At 34.0% G+C, this 20,350-nt stretch overlaps 1 protein-coding gene across 13 annotated transcripts in view; it reads right to left on the bottom strand.

The window, feature by feature from the left end:
* The window catches only part of PPP1R12A (protein phosphatase 1 regulatory subunit 12A), a 162,845-nt gene that overhangs the window by 36,562 nt on the left and 105,933 nt on the right, over window positions 1-20,350 (bottom strand). For 5 of the 13 annotated variants that reach the window (XM_019630445.1, XM_019630441.1, XM_019630447.1 and 2 more), the window contains exons 9-15: window positions 15,999-16,123; window positions 10,077-10,193; window positions 9,478-9,693; window positions 7,760-7,854; window positions 6,855-6,959; window positions 5,549-5,716; window positions 4,963-5,139 (exon numbers count right to left, since the gene is read on the bottom strand). In XM_019630445.1, the coding sequence (XP_019485990.1) occupies window positions 4,963-5,139; window positions 5,549-5,716; window positions 6,855-6,959; window positions 7,760-7,854; window positions 9,478-9,693; window positions 10,077-10,193; window positions 15,999-16,123 (1,003 nt within the window). The remainder of the gene's footprint in view (window positions 1-4,962; window positions 5,140-5,548; window positions 5,717-6,854; window positions 6,960-7,759; window positions 7,855-9,477; window positions 9,694-10,076; window positions 10,194-15,998; window positions 16,124-20,350) is intronic. The other 8 variants (XM_019630449.1, XM_019630446.1, XM_019630452.1 and 5 more) reach the window with 6 other exon arrangements.

Below are 20,350 nucleotides of genomic sequence, written 5' to 3'. Positions count from 1 at the left end.
TGTTATTAAGAAACATTAACTCTGGAATATGAGGGAGTTGTTTGTTGAAGCTGGTTTTTTAATTTGGAAAATGGCATACATTCTAAGCTTCTCTAGGTAAATCACAACATATTAAAAGGTCTAAGTACCGAGCGAAGAAACTGGTTTAACTGTATTTAACCTAGCATTTCTCCAAATCAGTTAAGTAGGGAATACTTTTTTTTCTTTGGTGGTACACTGAATTAAATGTGGACAAGTGCTCCATGAGACATCAGCTTAGAAAGTATGGTCCAATGGCTATTTTTTTTTATCCATCCATTTAACATTTATTTATACACCAACTGGTCCTATGCAATTTATTGGTTTTGGGATAAGAAGAAAATAATATAAGGAGATGAAATCTAAATGTGATAGCAAATCTGGTTAAACAAAAAGTGTATAGCAGCCCATATGGCTGCATATCATTTCAGCATTTCATGAACTGCTCTAAAAGCAAGCATGAACATATTGAATTCTAATTGCTATGTATATAGTTAAATTCTAACTCCTATGTACCATATTTCCCCATGTATAAGACGCACCCTTTCCCGGAAAAATCTGTGGTCTAAAAACTGGGTGTGTCTTATACAGTGGTTGTAGACTTTTTTAACTTGCATTTCCTGTTTTTTTGAGCTTGTTGTCTTTGTGTTCATTGTTTTGCACTTGTTACCGGTATATTATGGTAGGTTACATTTTGCCACGTTCTGCCCAGAAATGGCTCAGAAAAGATTTTCGTACAGTGCTGAATTCAAGTTAAAAGTGATCCAGTTTGCAAAACTGAATGGCAATCGTGCTGCTGAACGTAAGTTTGGTCCTCCTCCAACTGAGAAAACAATCCGAGACTGGCTACGGGAAGAAGAAATCCTACTGAAAATGCCACGGCAGAAGAAGGCCATGAGAGGCAATATATGAAGACAGTGATTCGTCATCAGACACAGATGAGGACAAGCTAATGGTTGGGAGTTTTTGTTTTGTTTTGTTTTTTTTTTAAAGATTTTTATTGGGGAATTTGGGGATGGGAACAGCGCTGGGGAATTGCGGGAAGGGGAACAGACAAGTTGCTGTCCTTTTGTTCTTCAGTCTAGTTGTGGAGGACGTTGCTTCACTGGCCCAAGTTGGTACCATCATTGAGCTCTTCCCGGGTGAGGCAGATCAGTCACCGGCTTTGGGATGGCCACTCACGCTGCCTGCTGGCCGCTCACGCTGGCTGCTGGCTACACACAGAGCCCATGGCAGCCCACTGCAGCAGGGGCTGCAGCCCATGCCATCGCCGCTGTCACGGCAGCCCAGCTCCAGGTTGAGCTGTTGTTCAGCATCTTAGCTGTAGAGGGCAGTGTCACTGGCCCTCATATGTGGGATCTGAACCAGGGCCCTCTGGTGTCCCAAGCCAGCTCTTAACCAACGTGCCACTCGGCCGGCCCGAGGGAGTTTTGACGGTGATAAGGAGTTGTATGAATTTTATGATGAATAAAACTTGAGTTCAATAACTTTATGTAATACATTATTTTTCAAATTTTGGGCCCCAAAATTAAGGTGCGTCTTATACATGGGAGCGTCTTATACATGGGGAAATACGGTATATTTAGTTTAGAACAAGGCAATTTCCACTGTTATTGGGATGTTTTTCATTGCAAAAATGTGTCATAACTTTTCTGACAACCCAATACTTTGCTGCCGTTTTAACCTATGGCAAATAGCACTAATCAACCATCACATTCTCTTTCAAGGAGCCTAGATTCTTTTTTAACAGTTTCAAGTTGCCATGAAAGTTAATAAACTTATCATATCCGGTTTAATATATGCAGGTTAGTGGGGTAAAAATTAATAGTCAAAAAAGACTTGTAAAATCTGTTCATTTAAATTTTCCATTCATTTGCCCCAAATTAGCATAAAAATCTAGCCTATCAATTTCTAACACATATATTTCCCACATTTGACAGTTCCCATCTGATATTCAGTCCCTTTCTCCATCCTTGAGGTGCCTATACACAGCAGACCTCTAAGAATAGGATGGAGAGGAGAAAAATAATATATTTTATGTATTTTTAATTCCAAAGAGCTGATCATCAAAAAGACAGTAGAATATACCAAACTCCACTGCTGCCTTAATCTTTACTATACTATGTCATACTGCCATAATGGATGTCTTCCTTATAACTACAAGGGTATGTAAGTTTACTCTTTAGTAGTCTTCTAGTTGTCTTAGATTGCTTACTATTTTCTGAGCAACCCAAAGGTTGTTATTTTCAAATTAAGGATTTTTTTCAATAACTACAATCATTCCAAATATATTTCACTGGCATTTATTAGCTGAAATATTTATATTGATTTATAACGTTTATATTTTGGTTGGTCAACCAAACTACATCTTTTAAAACCTGAACACCAACTCTTGTTTCACTTAGCTTTTTTCCTTCCAGGGGGAAAATAAATGGGCAAATGGGAGCTGGCTGAGCCAGAGGAAAATGATGAAAGAGAGTAGTTACACTAAAGCACAGTTCCATGTGAATCCATGCTACAAATATGAAGTTATCAGTAAGGCACTGTCTTACAGTTTGAAAAGACTATGGAGAAGCAGAAATACTTAAAACAATGAAAGAATTTGCTAGCATGCTCCATCTATTTAAAGCTATTTTCTCCTCCTTACTCCCCACCCCCCCAATCAATCCATTGGAAATCTTATCAAAATCAGAACCCCTCATCTAATCCTGACCAAGAAAAACAGTAAAATTCTAAAATACTGTAGAATTTAATAGTGTGCATGGTAATTTTACATAATATCCCAAAGTACGTATGTGAGGGTACCAAACATGGCATAAATGTATTGACTTATCTTTTGTCAGACACAATACATTCTTAAATCCTCATAATATACATTTTGAAGGCAAATTTTCAACCATATACATTTCAAAAGAATTAATGAAATCTCATTAAAAGACAAACAGAAAAGGCCAACAATGTATTCAAAATTGCAAACAAATGTCTGACGTGAAACAAAACACAAACATTAATATTACTGCAAACATTATTGACACAATGCTAGACAAACAAAATTTCTGTAATAGAGACCAGGAACAACGTCAATAGACACATTTTGTTTCCTATGCTATTAGAATTTGCTGTCCTTACAATATCTTTAAATTTTTAATTCTCAATGTTCAATGTCTTTTAGGATTAATTCTAAAAAGTTGAAACTCAACTCCAACAACATAAAAAATAAAGAAATCTGAGATTAAGATTTATTATTTGTTCTGAAACAACAGGTGATTCTGGGGAGACATCCACTGGACTTTGTCACTGGAAAAAATTTTAAAGCATGGAATGCAAGAGGATTAAGGATTTTGGAAATTAAAAATTATATAAATCAAACACCTCATTTTACAGAAAAAATTCTAATCCAGAGAGAACTCTAATTTTAGGATTAAGGCAGAAGAAGGAAAAAAAAACCAAGGACGCCTGACCATTTCCACCCTTCAATCCGCCCCCACCCCCAGCACCATGAAAGCAAAACACTCAAATTTATTTTCACTAGAAGAGAATGATGGATACCTATACTTCTTTAATTTTTGTTGGCTGTATAGTCTTATTGAGAATACTTCAAAAATCTAAAACTGACTTAAATTTATAGAAAAATATAGAAAGAATAATTCAAATATGATATGACCTATACTTGTATTCAAATCACAAAATTCGAACTGCTCATAGGCATGTTATTGAAGTATCACTAAATTTCACCATAAAAACAGAGATAAAATGTAAATATATTGACAGAAACTAAAAATGCAATGATAGTTAAGAAAATATTTAACATTTAAAAATATAACATCTAAAAATGTAACATTTTGTTACTTTTCATATATTCACCACAAATATTACTCTAACGGAAGGATGTACTTTGCGAAGCAAAGGATGTATATGATTGTCTGTTTATGAACACTGTGTGCCAGAAATAAAACAAAGTTAATCTGGTCAGTATCTTAGTAAAGAAAATATCAGCTATGTAGCTACTTTAATTTTGTAAGAATAAAATATTTAAAAAGGTTACAGTTAGCTTCCTAAGGTTTTCTACTTTCTCAAGAGGAAAAACAACATTCAAAGCTAAGGACTATGCATGATATAGCAGAAAGAAAACTGGGCCGATTTCTCTGTAATCTTGGGCATAGCCTTAGCTCTCACACTAATTAACTACATATTAACAAAAGTGGAAGAGTCACTTAATATCTCTGGATCTCAGTTTACTTCTGTAAATTGAGGATATCACAAAAGATAATAGCTAAGTTCCTTTCCACATCTTTGATTCCATACCATTAATAGTAGCAGGAACAAGTAATGCGCGTAGACGCACACAAAATAAAGTCACAGACCCTTAAAAAAATTTAATTAATTTGAGTGCCTTCTATGTACCAGAATTACAACTAAATGAATGTACTAACATACTTAAAATTGTTTGGCTTCCACATATGCACAAGAAGCCTTTCTTCATCAAGAGAATCTTAACATGAAAGTCTCAACAACAAAAACAGTTTAATATCCATCAGATTTCTGAAGAATGGGGGGAAACAATGAGAAAAATACAAAACCCCGTTTTTGTCATGTTACATCTGGTTTTCTATAAGTGTGACTCTGTGTGTTTAGATCTTCATCACAGAAACGTTGTGAGTTAAAACAACCATTAAAAAAACCTAACATGGTTAAGTAAGAAGACAACTGTCTAGGCTCGCTGTCTTGAAACAAAAACATCTGTCAGAGGTAGGTTATCAAGCCGAAGTGCTAACCATGGCTAATTAGACCAGTTTGCATAGCTCTGAGCTGCTACAGGTTATTTCATTTATTAACCTACTCTTGGAGAGATGGTCAACAACTTCACAAGATGGAAAAACAAAACAAACAACTTTCATCACCGGGCAAGATATCATCAGAAGTCCCGTGAGGGCCTTTACACACCTGCGTCTCTCCCTGACCTCTGATGTGGAGGAAACAGTGCCAGCAGTAGTTGTAGTCAGGGTTGTGGTAGAGGCTGCAGCATTTACAACAGTTGGAGCAACAGGGATGGTCACTGCCGTGGGAACACTGTCCTTTTCTTTTTCAGTACTATCCTCAGCCCACAAACGATTTGAGGTACTATAGCATCATAAGCAGCAACACAAAAAGAGAAAAGGAAAACAGCTAAACAATGAAAGCACTTTCTAGCAGCTGAAAACACGTGATTACAGGGATGGATTTTTTTAAAACACAAGGCAAGACATCTTTCATCTAGGAACCCAAAAGCTCACCCAGAGCTGTCACAGAGAACAATTTATATTTTAAGCAGCCTAATTCAGGGCAAGTTCGTAATTCAGGAACTTAATTTTTACCCCCCCGCCCCAGACATGCATAACTGCCTGTTTTTGGAATGGAACCAATTTTTCTTTGTAAATAATCTTAACAAGGTCAATGAAAAAATCCAGAGCCCCACAATCTTCTAAACAGAAATGCATGCACATACATAAGCACACAGTAAGCCTCAACACAAAATTTATCTGTGACTCACCTGCTTTGTGTGCCTGCTGAGGAAGAACCCGTTGTAATCTTTGTAGTAGTGCTTGTGCTGGAAAGCAGGCTTTTCTGAAGCCCAGCTGCAGAGGTAACTGTTGGTGTTGATGTGGTGCTTGGAACACTAGAACTAATCAAATCATCTTGTCTTCTACCAAAGGAGTAACTAAAGGAAAGAGTCATATCTATATAGGATGTGTCCATATGTGTATTCTATAATTAAGGTCTATACATTATACAGATTCCCAAGGCTAGGAAAAGTCTAAAAGGCTGTGTTCCTAAATACACCACCAGCTCCAGCACCAAGAGTTGCACCCACAACTTGCCAGAGTCTAGATAAGTTCACTAATTTGGTAGTGTATCATTTTACTGCCTCCCCGCCAAGACTCAAAGATGATCTGATAGTTTACAATTTCTGGAACTGTTCCAGACCAGATGGTCATGCCAGGCTGGGTCTGAGAAAAACACTTTGGTTTGGTTTTACTGGGGTCAAGTTAAGACTTTGGCATTTTTGAAGAAAACTGTTTCAGCAATGGGTCACACCCCTAGGAACAACCCATGCCTATATTATACTTTTGTGTTTTACCCTTCTTTTTAGTTGCTTTTAGCAAAGGAACAATTTATAACCCCCCCCCCAATATGATATTACCAACATTCTATTGGGTCGTTGGGAAAGTAATGACGTATTTTTCTATGTTTTTCAATGCAAATGTGTCATGACTTTCCCGACAACCCAATAATTCAAGTCATTTCCATAACTCTGAGTTCTAAGAAAAGTGAAAACTTCCCAGGTCACCAAATGATGACCAGGTTGATCTATTTCAACTGCTCTAGTCAATTATATAAGGATTTTCTTTTTAATATGCTACGATCTAAAAGATACTTCATAATAAATTAATTTTAATTAAAAAAACATATATATGTCCTCAAATAACGTCATTTTGCTCAAGATCATTTCATTATAACATTGATGAGATGCTACAGGAACATAACTCTCATTTATACCAATTCGCCCATGGTAAAATTAGTTTCATTATATGTCATTTTGCTTAAGCAGAACCTACTGACAAGGTTATCTGAGGGCTCACTGTAATATAATAGGAAGGAATTAGTAGGAGCAAATTTTCACCCATCTTTAAATACATATTCTGTGTCTTTAAATGAATGTTTATTTAAGCAACAAATGATATATTTAAGAAAAGCACATATTTTCATATGTGATATTAAACTGAGGGGTCCAAACCAATTGCCTCACATTTTTTATGAAAGAATACATGAAAGTTACTTAAGAATTATATTATTACCTTTTATGATAAGTTGATCCTTCATTAATTGAGCTATTCCTTTTGAGATCATCTTCCCATTTTCTTCTTGTGTAAGAACTACTTGTTCGCAAACTTGACGAGTCTCTGTGAAAAGAATATCCTTCAGATTCTGGTAGATAATTTGTAAATAGTGTTAAGCTGAATCTTAATTAATAAACATTAGAAGTAGAAACTAGAAAAATCTCTTGGGAAAATACTTTGGAATATTTATTAAGAAGTGGAAGTGATTCCAGTTCTAAGATTCTATCCTAAGGTTTAATCCTAATTACAGGGCGGGAATTCAGATGCTTACAGAAATTTAATTTATGATCACGAAATATCAGACAGTTTAAATGTCCACAGCTTGAGGACAGAAAATGGTTACTTTAACCTCAGCAGATCTACTCTATGGAACATTACGTACTGATGAAAAACAATGCTTATTGAAAATATATGTTAGCATATAAGACTATGCATGAAATGTTAGAAGAAAAAAAAGTCAAGACACAAAATTGAAGGATATTACATGATTACAATTATATTAATAAGCTCTCACACTCTGTGCTGAAAAACAGGAAGAAACAAATGAAATTAAGGGTTTTTTGTCCTTTCTTTTTTCTTTTCTATTTGTTCCAAATATTTCAAGAGCATCTACTAAGTTTGTGACCTCATCTGCCACCACTGTCTCCTCACTCTGTTCCAACCCCATGCTTTTTTTTTTTACTATTTCATGAACATACCAAGCCAGAGCCTCCTGAGGAGTACTTGGTGTACTCTTTATCAGGAATACCCTCCATCTCTTCCTGCAATCCGTATCACATAACTAAACAATGCTCATGCTTTAACTCTCATAATAGATAATAAAGATTTTAATAAAAACATAAAGCAAATCATAATGAATCCACCTGTTTTCTTTCTCTTCAATGTCAGATGTACTGGCTAGTCGTCTTGGTATTGTAGGTGTAACATATGCAAGCCGAGTTCCTTTACTATCTTTCTCCTATACAACAGGGGAAGAAAAATGAATGAAAATAAATCTGTGTGATACTTATAGGTGCTGCTAAGAGATTAAAGAGTGTCCAGAAATGTATAATAACACAGCCATTACAGTTCACTTTATAGTATTTCCTCAGTTCCTACTTAGACTCTACAATTGATGTCTATCAACAGTCACGTACTATAAGCACTAAAGGACAGCTTATTCAAACGAATTTTCTTTTCTTTCTCCAAAAAACATTCCTCCACAGTTTCATGACTTTTTCTAAACTTCTGTAACAGATGATTTAAAGTAATACAGTATCATTAGGTAAAAGGTCTTTATATATCCCAGAGAAATAAGGTCTCAAATATGGCTCACTGGTAAGTCCCAATCATTCATGTTATATAAGGTATTTACTACCTTGACATCCTAGCCTTCAAACCATTAAAATATTCAAAACAAAAATTATTTAACTTATATTTATCCAAATCTGGGAGAGTGTGTAGTGACAAGGGCATCTGATACAGTCTCATATTAGCATCAAGTAGTTGGAAACAAATGGGCAATAAATTTACATAAAATAAAAAATATTAAAATTACTTGATGGGAAATTCCATTTCTGAATTTCTGATACAAGGAAAACACTCCTAAATAGAGGGAAAAACTAAACGGAAAAAAACACCCAAGCATTGAAAAATGCAGAAAATAAATAATTCAACTATATAAAATAACACTGAATGAACTGTGGTACATTGTATTTGATGAAACTTAATACTGACTTTCAAAATGTAACCAAAACTACTCATTAAAAGTTGCTTGTGGGCATGTCGGTTAAGAGTTGGCTTGGGAGCACCAGCTCTGAGCAGCAGGGCTCCGGTTTGGATCCCATATGAGGGCCAGTGATGCTGTGCCCTCTACAACTAACATGGCGAACAACAGCTCAACTTGGAGCTGGACTGCCGAGTCGCTGGCAATGGCGTAGGCTGCAGCCCCTACTGCAGTGGGCTGCCGTGAGCTACCATGAGTGGCTGGCAGCCAGCGTGAATGGCCGGCAGCTGGCGTGAGCCACCGTCCAATGGCCAGCGAGCGACTGCCTCACTTGGGAAGAGTGCAATGATAATATCAACATGGGTCAGTGAAGAGACGTCCTTCACAGCTAGACTGAAGAATAAAAGGACAGCAACTTGTCTGTTCCCCTCCCCCAATTCCCCAATAAAATCTTAAAAAAAAAAAGTTGCTTGTGATGTATCAGATGAAAAATTAGGTAAAAAAATTGAATTGCAGGTACTGGATAAATACAACCTATGAGCATAATCGCATTCTAGAATAAATGTGTTCCTAAACTTTGGAAAACTTCCCTGAAAAACAAAATAAGCTTGCTTCTTGATACATTTTATTGTAAATTCACAAGTAAGATAAAGGGTTCCTTTACTTGAGTATAGTTTGATCCTCCCAATACTTATAATTCCGCATAGATATTTGTTTACGGCAGGTACATTTGTGTTGTCATGAAATTTATTAAGTCAGGTGAACCAAGTTGAAACACAGATCTAATGATACATAGTAGAAAACCCACCAGATTTAATGTTTCTGCAAAAGAAATCATTAGAGTTTTTACAGAAACCAGACTGTGCAATTGATTACCTTTTCTTTATTATCCAAAGAGGAGGAAAGTCTGGGGCTTGAAGCTGAACGCATGACACCTGCAGTGTCTTTTTCTTTCTGAGCCTCTTTAGATGCTGTGATTTCTGCGAGTGCACCATAACTGCCAGTTTTTCTAAGTCCTAACCTCCAAGACGCAGGAGACTCGTCTTTCCTCTCTTCTTCTTTGGAAGAAATTTTTGCAGCTGAGGTTGGAAACTGTTATTTAATTTTTAAGGAAAAGAAAAAAAGAATGATCAAAACAGATCAGTCCCTAAGCTGGAAATGCTAAGTTCACAGATAAAATGTCTCAAGTTATAGTTAATAGTTTCAAGAGAAACACTTTTACTAAGTAGGTTAATGTCTTAGTCAAAAGTGTAAAGATCGAAAACTGAAAAAGGAATGAACTCCCTTTCCAGAAGTTAGATTTAAGAAAACACACTCCACACTTTATATCACGCAGAAATATTATGATGCAAATACAGAGAACAGAAATAAGCACACCATAAGGACTTAAAACCATGCATCTTTGGAACCAATATTCATATTAAACTTGTTATGTTGTAACCTAACATAAATCCTTGCACATAGAAATGCCTCACCATAGATTTTTCACCTTTACTGGGCACAAGAACAATGCCAGTTTTGCGCAAGCCCTGCCTCCATGATGCAGGATCTACTGATTCCACCACAGGCATGATAGGAGCAATGAAATCATACTAAAGCCAATTAAAATAAGACAGGTAAAGAGATAAAGATTGAAAGCATGAAAACAGAAAAGGAAGTTATGAGCAAAACACACTTTTTTTCTTTTTTAAAATAAATTAAATCCCAGTAACGGGGTAAGAAATCCAATCTTTAAGTCATTGGGAACGAGTTCCCCTTTCAGCATGGGAGAATCTGAGAAGAATCTAATAGAGAAATTTCTAAAGCAGTTAAAGGCATATAGAGCAAATAATATTATAGTATGTGAGTGAACAAACTACTGCACTTGAATTGTTTTTATTAATTTATATACTTGGGTTAAACATTTTTAAATCCAGCATAACAAAAAAAGTAATTACTGGTATATTTTCTAATTATAATACTTATTTCAGTAATATGTTAAATATCATAACCTTATTTACTGTTTGATTTTTCCACCAAACATTAGTTTAAACATTTCAAACTAAAAAGTGTTTTTTTGTACAAATATTTATTTCATTTCCAGGGATTTCCTTCCAGCAGCTCTAAAAATGAAACAATTGTTATCTTTAACTAGTTCACTTCATCAGCTTCACTTACAGAATTTAAATATTCAACCACAGTTTAATATAGGTGGGTGGACATAGCAAAACTAACTAGTTGCTACAAGCATAGGCTATAGATACTTAAAAAAAGACCCTTTCTTTCATATTTATTGCCAAAGTTTGCTGTAATTAGCAGTTTAACAGAGCTTGTTAAAGTACCCATGATTTCAGAGGGCTACTTCACAGACAAAACTGTTATAAAGAGACCTGCGATACTTCCAATATTAACTCCTATCAATAGGATGGAAAACAGGCACAGGATATACAGCATTCCCCAGTTTCCAGACTGTGCAGAGGAATTCCAGGACACAGAACAGAATCCCAGGTGCACTAAGAAGTATTTTAAAAGTTTTAAGAGAAGCACAGTGACATCTGTTGGACACTGCTCAAACTGCCATTATTAACTTATTTGTACTTACTTAATAAATGAAACAAACATGGATTTCTTTTGACTGAGTGGCACTGTGAAAAACATTAGTAAAACACCAGAAGCTCTGCTGACTGATAAGTTCAGGAACCCCTGTAGTATTTTTACGTCAGAGGATTGGCGCTGAGGCGACTAGTGATTCATTTCCGAGACTGAAGTCCGTACTCTAGAACAGGGGTTGGCAAACTCTTTTCAGTAAAGGGACAGATTGTAAATTTTAGGCTTGGAGGCCACAGTCTCTGTTGTAACTGCTGATCTATGCTGCTGTAGCACAAAAGCAGCCATAGGTAATACCTAAGTGAATACACGTGGCTGTGTTCCAATAAATATTTAGAAACATTGGAATTTCAATTTGTGTCACAAAATCTTCTTTTGATCCCTCCCCCAACAACCATTAAAAAATGTAAAAACCGTTTTAACTTGCGGGCTGTGCAAAAACAGGTAATGTGGGCCAGCTTTGGCCCACAGACCATAGTTACTAACCTCTGCACTAAAACCTCCCCCAAACTAAAAACAAATGTTATTTCCTCCATAATAAAATAGTCAGATAGCAGATATCATTTACTGAATTACAAAAGAAGCTCACATTTAATTAATTTAATTAATAACAAATGTTTACTGGTGCCAGGCCCTAAGCTAAGTGCTTCACATGAGTTATCTCATTTAATCCTTACAATCACCCATCGAAATACTATTATTACTGTTATTTTAGAATTCAGAAAAATGAAGCAGTGTTATCAATTTTGAAATAAGTATTTGTTGCACTCTAATGACTGATATACTTCCACTCTGCCTAACATGAATTGACATTTAAGTTCTGATTTATGCGTTTAAAAGCACCTTTTAATTTTTATTGGTGTATAAATGAACCTCTCTGAAATACTCAACTATACCTACTCTCTGAACTCTTCTTTTAGCTTTCTAACAAGGCACTATTTTGATTTTCCTCCTCTTCTGCTGATCACCCCCTTTCTCGGTCTTTCTGTTGTTGTAGGCAACTTGCCTTGTCATAGCCCTGTAACACAAGCACTCAGAGTCTGTTCTCAGATTTCCCATCTGCTCTTTCTGCTGTCTTCTCCTGATGGTTGGGAGTAGGGTCTTCTCTCCTTCTTCTGGCTAAATGTTAATTATATTTAGCATATTCTCAAATTTGTTACTCTTTAGCTCAGTCTAACTCCTAAATTCTCAGTCCTGGATTTCTGTTTACCTGCACAGTGGACTATCTAGAACAATAATCAGAACCTGAAACTCAACATGTCTAAAATCAAACACTTTCATTTCCAAACCAACTCTTAGTTCCCTACTTCTGTCAATGGCACCAATAATCTCTTCAATCTCCTATTTTTGAAACTTCATACTCATGTTAGACTTCTCTGTCATCTTCCTCCATCTATAGAATAAGTGCCAAGTCTCTAAATCTCCTTCTCTCCTTTACAAGACCACTGTCACTTTTCTAGTTTATATTCTTATCATCCTGGGCAGCTTCAATGACTCTCTAATAAACCTTTCAACCAGCCTCTCACTTTCAAACAAACTTGTACATTGCTGTCAGAATAATATTCTATAAAGAATAATTCTCTCATGGCCTTGTTCAAACATCTTATATAATTCTCTACTATCTATTAAATTATAAAAATGTTACCATAGAAATGAAGACATTCTACAATTTGGCTCTACTTTTCCTGTTTTGTATATGTACCCTATACATTAATCAAACTAGGCTATCCATTTTTCATGCAAAATACTCCACATTATCCCTACTTGGCTCACATTGTTTTCGTCTCTTCCTTCCAACAAACTGTACAAATCTTCTTTGTCTTTGTTTAGCTGAAATACTATCTACTTACTCAAAACGGAATTTATGCTCATATACAAAAAGATAGGCAATCTTTTTCAGAAATCCCAACAATATTTATTTTCACTAGAGAGAATTATATAAATTTATTGTTAGTTAAAATTTTAAATCATAAAATTGAACTGATGGTTTTATAGCTAACATCTCCACAAATCATATGCTTGACCTCATCGCTACACAAATAGTTCTTTATTTTTAGCTGAAGAGTTGAGAACTTAAGGGAAGATGACTTAAAGTAAACATTTTTGTGTTTCTCTGTAGTTATTCTGAGTTATTCAAAATATAAGTGATACCTAATACTGTTTTAGAGCTTCCTGGTTTGATATCTATTCCTTGCCATGAGATCGCATAAGCGTGCGTGTAGTTTATGCACTGGTGGAGGAAGCTAGAGAACTTAAGATAACTTTGTCTAAATATTAGAAGAAGGGTAGTGAGTGGGAATCTAAGAATAGATAGAACTCTTAACTGCAAAATCTTTTAAGATGCATTTATAAATTAATAATTCATGTAAAAAAATAGTATACGAGGTCTCTAAATTACAGGAAAAATCTTGAACCAAACTTAAGAAACACTATAATGCTAAATTAAAGTACATAAAGTATCGCTGAACATAATTACAGGTCTTTAAAATCATAAAATACTGATAAGAAGATTGCTTCATCCATAAAAATAACCCTCAAATTTTTTGTATACCATGACTTTATTGCTTTGAATAAAATTTGGATACAAAACCTTAAAAATAAAGACTGAAACAATATAATCTTCAAAGTAAGTTATGATGCTTGAAATTGAGAACTGGAATTTCATTAGATCAATTTAATTATGTAATTAAATTACTTCTGATTCTGTATCAGAGGTAATTCTGAATAAGAATTTTATAAGCAAAGAGGTTATTAGCCCACTAATCTAACAGGATTATTAAGTTACCTGCTTTAAGTCAGGGCAGCTGGCATAAATTGAGACGTTGTCATAAATCTGGGGTTATTCTTGAGAAAAATATAGTTGATCATAAGGAGTCTACAGTAATTATTTGACTAGGGTAGGGAGGAGATTGCTTAGTAAATACTCAAAAGAATGACAGCCAGTTTCTTAGCCAGCTATTCCAAGGGGATGGACCTTTTGGGAACTTTTAATAATCCTACAGTTCTAAGAGATAATAAATCAAAAGAGCTGAAGTTTAGTATTCATGTGTTCTAGAATTAAATAAAACTTTAATTAAAGTAGCTCATGGTGATACCAGTTATGGTATGATAACCGTCTTCAAATTCTGCAGACCGGCTGCTTCTGGAGAATTTCATTTAAAGCATACATAATTATGATCATGAACACAGGTTCTAACTGAATTCAAGAAGCACTAAGTTCTAGTGCTTCTAGTGCTAACAGGTGATTAAGACAACTCATTGATATAGTTTCCTGATATTCAAACCGTACCAGTGAAAGGCATACATTTTTGCCACTAAGAATTCACACTATTGCTTTCCTTAGGCAAAGTTTTAGAGGAGGATTATTACTAACAGTATGGATTTTAAAAACATTCTCTAGTTTATGATTTTAAAAATTCACATTTTGACCACTTAGAGCCAAATCCAAAGATTAACAAGACTGACACTGTGATAGAAACAGTGATTTAAAATCAGTCCTCAAACTCATGCAAACCAAATAATGTCAGACAAGTAGCCAAATAAGTCCAAAGGCAGAGACATGACAACTAAACAAAATGTGCAATCCTTGAGTGGACTCTTGATTTGAAAAAAAACCAAAAACCAAACAGTTCAAAAGACATTACTTAGAAGGACAATTGGGAAAATGTTGAGTGTAGCCTATACATTAGTGAACAAAGATAATAGTATTAGATCAAAGTTAAATTTCAAAGTATGATAATTTCAGAGTGGGAGAGAAGGATAATGACTTTGTACTTAGGAGATACATGCTGAAGTATTCAGAGGTCAAGTGTTACATTGACTGGAACCAATTCTTAAATGGTTCTGAAAAAAAGTGTGTGCATGTGAACAGAGAGGGAAATGAGTATGCTCATTAAGGATAAGTACGGGCTGGTGGAAAGAAGCCTTTAAAAAAAGATAAGTAGGTAAAAAACCAAAACAGAACCCTTAATCTTTAATTTGGGTTAAAAAAAGTACAGGTTCTGGAGTAGCAGGGAAAAAACAAAGTCTTTAAAAACAGCAACACACTAGATGGAAAGCAATGTTTGGTAGAGAAAAGGAGACAAAAAAAAGGAGAATAAATGGAGAACCGAATAACACAGAAAAGGAAGAAATGAAACTAATATTTTGGGAGGGTTAGTCACTAGCCAGGCTCTCTCAACCAAAGCTTACAAGGCTAACTTACTTTGTCTCTTTATTTATTGTTTTTGTTTTATCGTGGTTTTTTTTTTTTTGACAGATAAGGAAGATAGTAACTCACTCAGATCATAACAACATAAGAAGTGGTGGGATCAGGAGCTAATCTCTGCTTTGTCATCCTAAATCATGCTCTTACTGGTATATCATACTTACATGCCTGGTGCTTTGTACTGAGTTAGAAAATCTAGATTCTAGTTCTCTCATTGACTTGTGGTAGTGCTTTCGGTGCTTAATTTATGCTCGTGTGAAATTATCAAGCTACACCTTTACTTAACAGAGATAAAAGATATGAAGCCCGTGTTTCTCAGAAGTTCAACAGAAATAAAAACTACCATGATTAGTTTTCATAGGAAAATTTTAACCTGGCATTCATTTGTGATAACTATCAACTGTAATACGAATTGCAAAAAGTATTAAAAAAATATATATAATATAGTTCAGGAAACCTCAGTCAAATTAAAAAAATATATACTCTTATTCTAAAACCTTAAATATTTTCATAATAAACTATAAAAATTTAAAACTTTAAGCTTTAGCCCAAATGGTATGTAAACAGGATATATGTATTTTTAACAAACACAATTCTGGCTTACCTTTTTAATAGGTGATGTAGGTGTTGCCTGACCAGATGACACAGTAGGTGTTGTAACAGCTACAGGAGCTGCTTGTGTACTAGAAGTATTGGCATTAGTTACAGAAGCCACGGGTTTTGTCTTATCTATTTTAATAAAAAAAGAATAGCATTAAGAGTCAAGATTCTATATTAATTCAGTTTTAACAGGCGGGGAAATATTATTTTATATTCTGTTTTTAAGTTTTGTTAATTCAAAGTCTTTTCCCACTATTATCCCTTTTAACAAGTGAATTTTTTTAAGGCGTTTCTAGAAATGTCTCAATATGTGTGCTGAAGTAAATAAGATGACTGTAAGAAACACAACAAAGCTTCTAAATGAAAATCACAAATAGAATCTTACTTTTGTACTTTTAACACTAAGGAAATTTTAAAAATCTTTAAAATTGGTATTTAAAGGTTGAATGTATGAATGAATATAATGTAACTTAAAAAATTACAAGAGCTACCCAATTTTCTAATGGATAAACAACTTGCATTGCTTATCTAAAACTGATGCCTCCTCTATATTCCAGGAAATCTAACAATGCTTTTTGTCAATAACCAGTTTATATTCCTGTCAAACAGTATGCTTCAATGTCATAAAGAGCATGCCTTTCCACCCCAAAAAGTCTATAGTTAAATGGGCATATTATCAGCTGAATTAGGTTAAAATTTTTTTCACAATGTATCAAGACAATTTCCAACTAGTAATGAATCACTTAGAAAAAGACTTTTGAAAATATAAGAAAAATCAATTTGATGCTAGAAAGAATTCAGACTGTATTTGACATATAAATCAGACTGCCTTTTAAGCAAAATGGTCACATACATTTAAACCTTTAAATTAACTGTAATTTATAAATGAGCTAGAAAAGCTTACTTTCCAAATGGTCAAAAGTCATTTTATCTAGTTTGAAAGCATTCTTTTGGTTTCAAAATGGGGTAGGAGAGGTATCCTTCTATACTTTTGGGAACAAGTATAGTGCTTTAAAACCCTATGAGACACTCATTTTCATTATACTACCTCTCTCCCTCTTTTAGGTCAGTTTTCTAAAGAAATCTTCCACCTCAAGTTATCATCATTATATGCTGTTTTACTTTATAAGTAGATAATATGAAATATCCTTAATCTTTAAGGCAAGTATAAACATCCCACTAACAATGTGAATTTGCAATGATTCATTCAGTTCTATTTGTGACTAAGAAAATATCCCTAAGATGTTAATGAGGTGAAAAGCGTAATATCTCAAACAAAGGAGATAGCCAAACTGGTACATTTAAAAATCACTATAACCTTAGCTTTTCAAACAAACTGAATGCGCTAGACTCTATCTAATGAACTTTATCCTCATTGCTAAATAATACTTCTTTCCCTTCAACAGAAGCTAGCCTAATTCAGCAAAGTACAAATCATATATAACCTAATTAGACCATCTTTCTGGAAAACTATCTGCCTACCTGGGGAGAATAATTCAACAAATATTATTAAGTGCTTCCACACTTCAAGTACTGTCATAGCACTAGGGATGTATCAGTCAAAAATATCTTAACTGCATAGAACTTACAGTCTAGTAAAAGAAATAAATAAAAAACAAGACAAAATTAAGGAGATTGTCTTTCATTTTTGTATGCTCCTTTCCCTCCTATTTTCTCTTGATTTAAAATTTTGTTTTATATTAGTGAAATCTATACATCAAAAATGCATATGCATATATGAAAACATTTATTTTGGTTTAAGAATAACAAAACAAACCCAGGTGCCCACCATTCAAGTCAAGTAAATATTATCAATATTGCTGAAGCTCTTCTATCCACTCGATTTCAATGAAGAATGAAAATTTCAAGACCTAGAGGAAAAAACAGCTAAAAGCAAAAATATGCCTCCCTTTTCTCATTCCCTCAACTACCTCTCAAATTTATAAATCATCTCAAAGTAAATTAAACTTTTGGTTAAGTTCCTATTTTAACCTGATTTATGAAAAGAACACTGATAAAAAGCTTTATGAAACAAAATTCAGCAAAATAGTTATTTTATGTCAAATAGTTTCCAAAGGAAATAATCTTACAAAAAGTAGAAAAAAAGAAACAGTTTAGAAATTGTCAAATCAAGCAGTAGCTCTACAGGGAAATGGCTACTTTTTCAAGCTTGCCAAATAAAGTATGATAAAGTCTTGTTGATATTAAAAGAGCGAGACAGAAGAAAACACATAGCATTTACATGGATTGATTCTCAAGACAGTCAAATTTTCCTGGCACAACTGACCACTAGCAACAGGAAGAACAAAATTATCATAGTATAATGCCTCAGAAGAACATTTAAAGTTATCTCAGTGAGTAACCGAGAGTGACTGGTATGCTTAAACTCCAGACAGGGAACTGATACAATGCAATTTGATGGTAATTAGTTCTGTTTATATTTATAGAATAGTAGAGTTTAAAGAACTATCTAGATCATCTAGTCAAATTCTTCTCATTTTACAAACAAGGAAATTTCAACCAAAAGCAGCCGAGAAAATTGCTAGTTAGTGACAAGAATGGCCTAAATCGGAAGTCTTTTATTTGTTTTAATTAGCTCCTCAGTGCCTAACATTGAACAGTGTGTATTATATAAAAGAAGCCAATTAAAAAGAAGCTAATTAAAACAATTAGATAACAAAATCTCAGAAATCTCTGAGATGACTGTACTTTCAATTCTTGAATTCTATTACATACGTGTAAGTATTAAAAGACAACACACGAATTAGGAAATCTGGGTGCTAGTCCTGCTTTATCGTGCACACGTGTGTAGTTTGATTTGTAATTATTTTACTATAGACTGGGGGGGGTCAAGGTCTGTCTCAGAGAGAGGAGATTAACTACATAAAAACAACTTTAAATATTTTAATGGCAAAAACTGCAATTACTTTTGCACCAACCTAATACTTGCAAAAGTATCTGAGGCAATTTAAATTTCAATGATTTTCATTTTCAGTTTTAGTAAAAAGAACATGGGAAATAGCACAAATTTAACTAAAGTGCTATTAAGGTAAGCATGTATATTGATCATATTTAAATTATTTGAGTTTCTTTTTTTACAATTATACAAAAGCTAACACTTGTAAAGTAATTGTTATACAGTATCCATGTAAATCAGGTACTATTATCCTGATTTTCCAGAGAAATCTGAGATTACATAAATTACACACATCTACAATTACATGCATGAATCAGTCTGTGTTCTTACACACTGTGCATGCTGATTCTTTTTGCTTTTATAATTAGAAATATTTTAATTAGCACATTATACAAACAAATTATAACATTGACTACCTGTTGCTTTAGCTTCCAATTTTACCCACAGTACTATCTCACCATGGTAAAAAATGTACACTGATTCACCAATGATAGCAATAAATAAAAAAATTAAAGCTCTAAGTGACTAGAATCTAGTCATTCATACATGTCAAAAACTGTTTGTGTATTACCCAAAAATAATTTACCTATAGAATTAGCAGGCTTCAAGAAAATAAAGGAACCTAAAACACATTACCTGGCAACAAAACTAGCCTATATCTGATTAGCAACATCTTGTTTTTAATGGGAAACAGAATTATTAATATGTTCTTTGACGTGTTTATTTAGTAAACTCTAGCTTCTCACATTTTCTTATATGAAACATTTTGTTGAGTGCATAATAATATTCAAAACTGTTGTTGTTTCTAGAAGAAACACAGGGAGTCCAAGAAATTCTACACCTCTACTTGTGTTTATCAATAACCACCAAACTGGTTCTGATCATGATGACAACTTTTTCATTAAACAAAAATCTTAATGGAAATGGCACTTTTTTTTTTTCACATAAAGTTATGTTAAAATATTAGGTTATACAACTCAAAGATGGCAATACTGGAATCGCATGCTGTTCAGAAGCTTTGAGTGATTAACTGGTACAGAATAAGAAAATAAATGTTAATTAAAAATGGAGTTTTGTAAACAAAATCTACAAAACAATGTGGGCCAGAGGGAAAAAAATGCAGAAATAATATCCTTAATAATAATAAGGGAAAGAATGTAAATTATTATAGAAACTTTATAAAGAAATTTGGTAGCACCTATGAAAATAAAAAATGTGACTAATAATTCAGTTTTAAAGTATATCTATTAGAGAACCTCGTGCACACATACACAAAGAGGCAATTACACAAATGATCACTGCAGCATTATTTGCAACAACAAAAACTGGGAATAAGGCAAACATTTTTCACAAGGGAAATGGATGTATTTAATGAATACTATAAAACAATTTAAGGGGTAAGTAGATAGACATGAACAAATCGAAAAAATAAAACTTTT

The sequence above is a fragment of the Hipposideros armiger genome, unplaced genomic scaffold (genome assembly GCF_001890085.2).
Source record: "Hipposideros armiger isolate ML-2016 unplaced genomic scaffold, ASM189008v1 scaffold_913, whole genome shotgun sequence".
NCBI lineage: Eukaryota > Metazoa > Chordata > Mammalia > Chiroptera > Hipposideridae > Hipposideros > Hipposideros armiger.
This window is presented reverse-complemented; position numbering and strand designations above follow the sequence as displayed.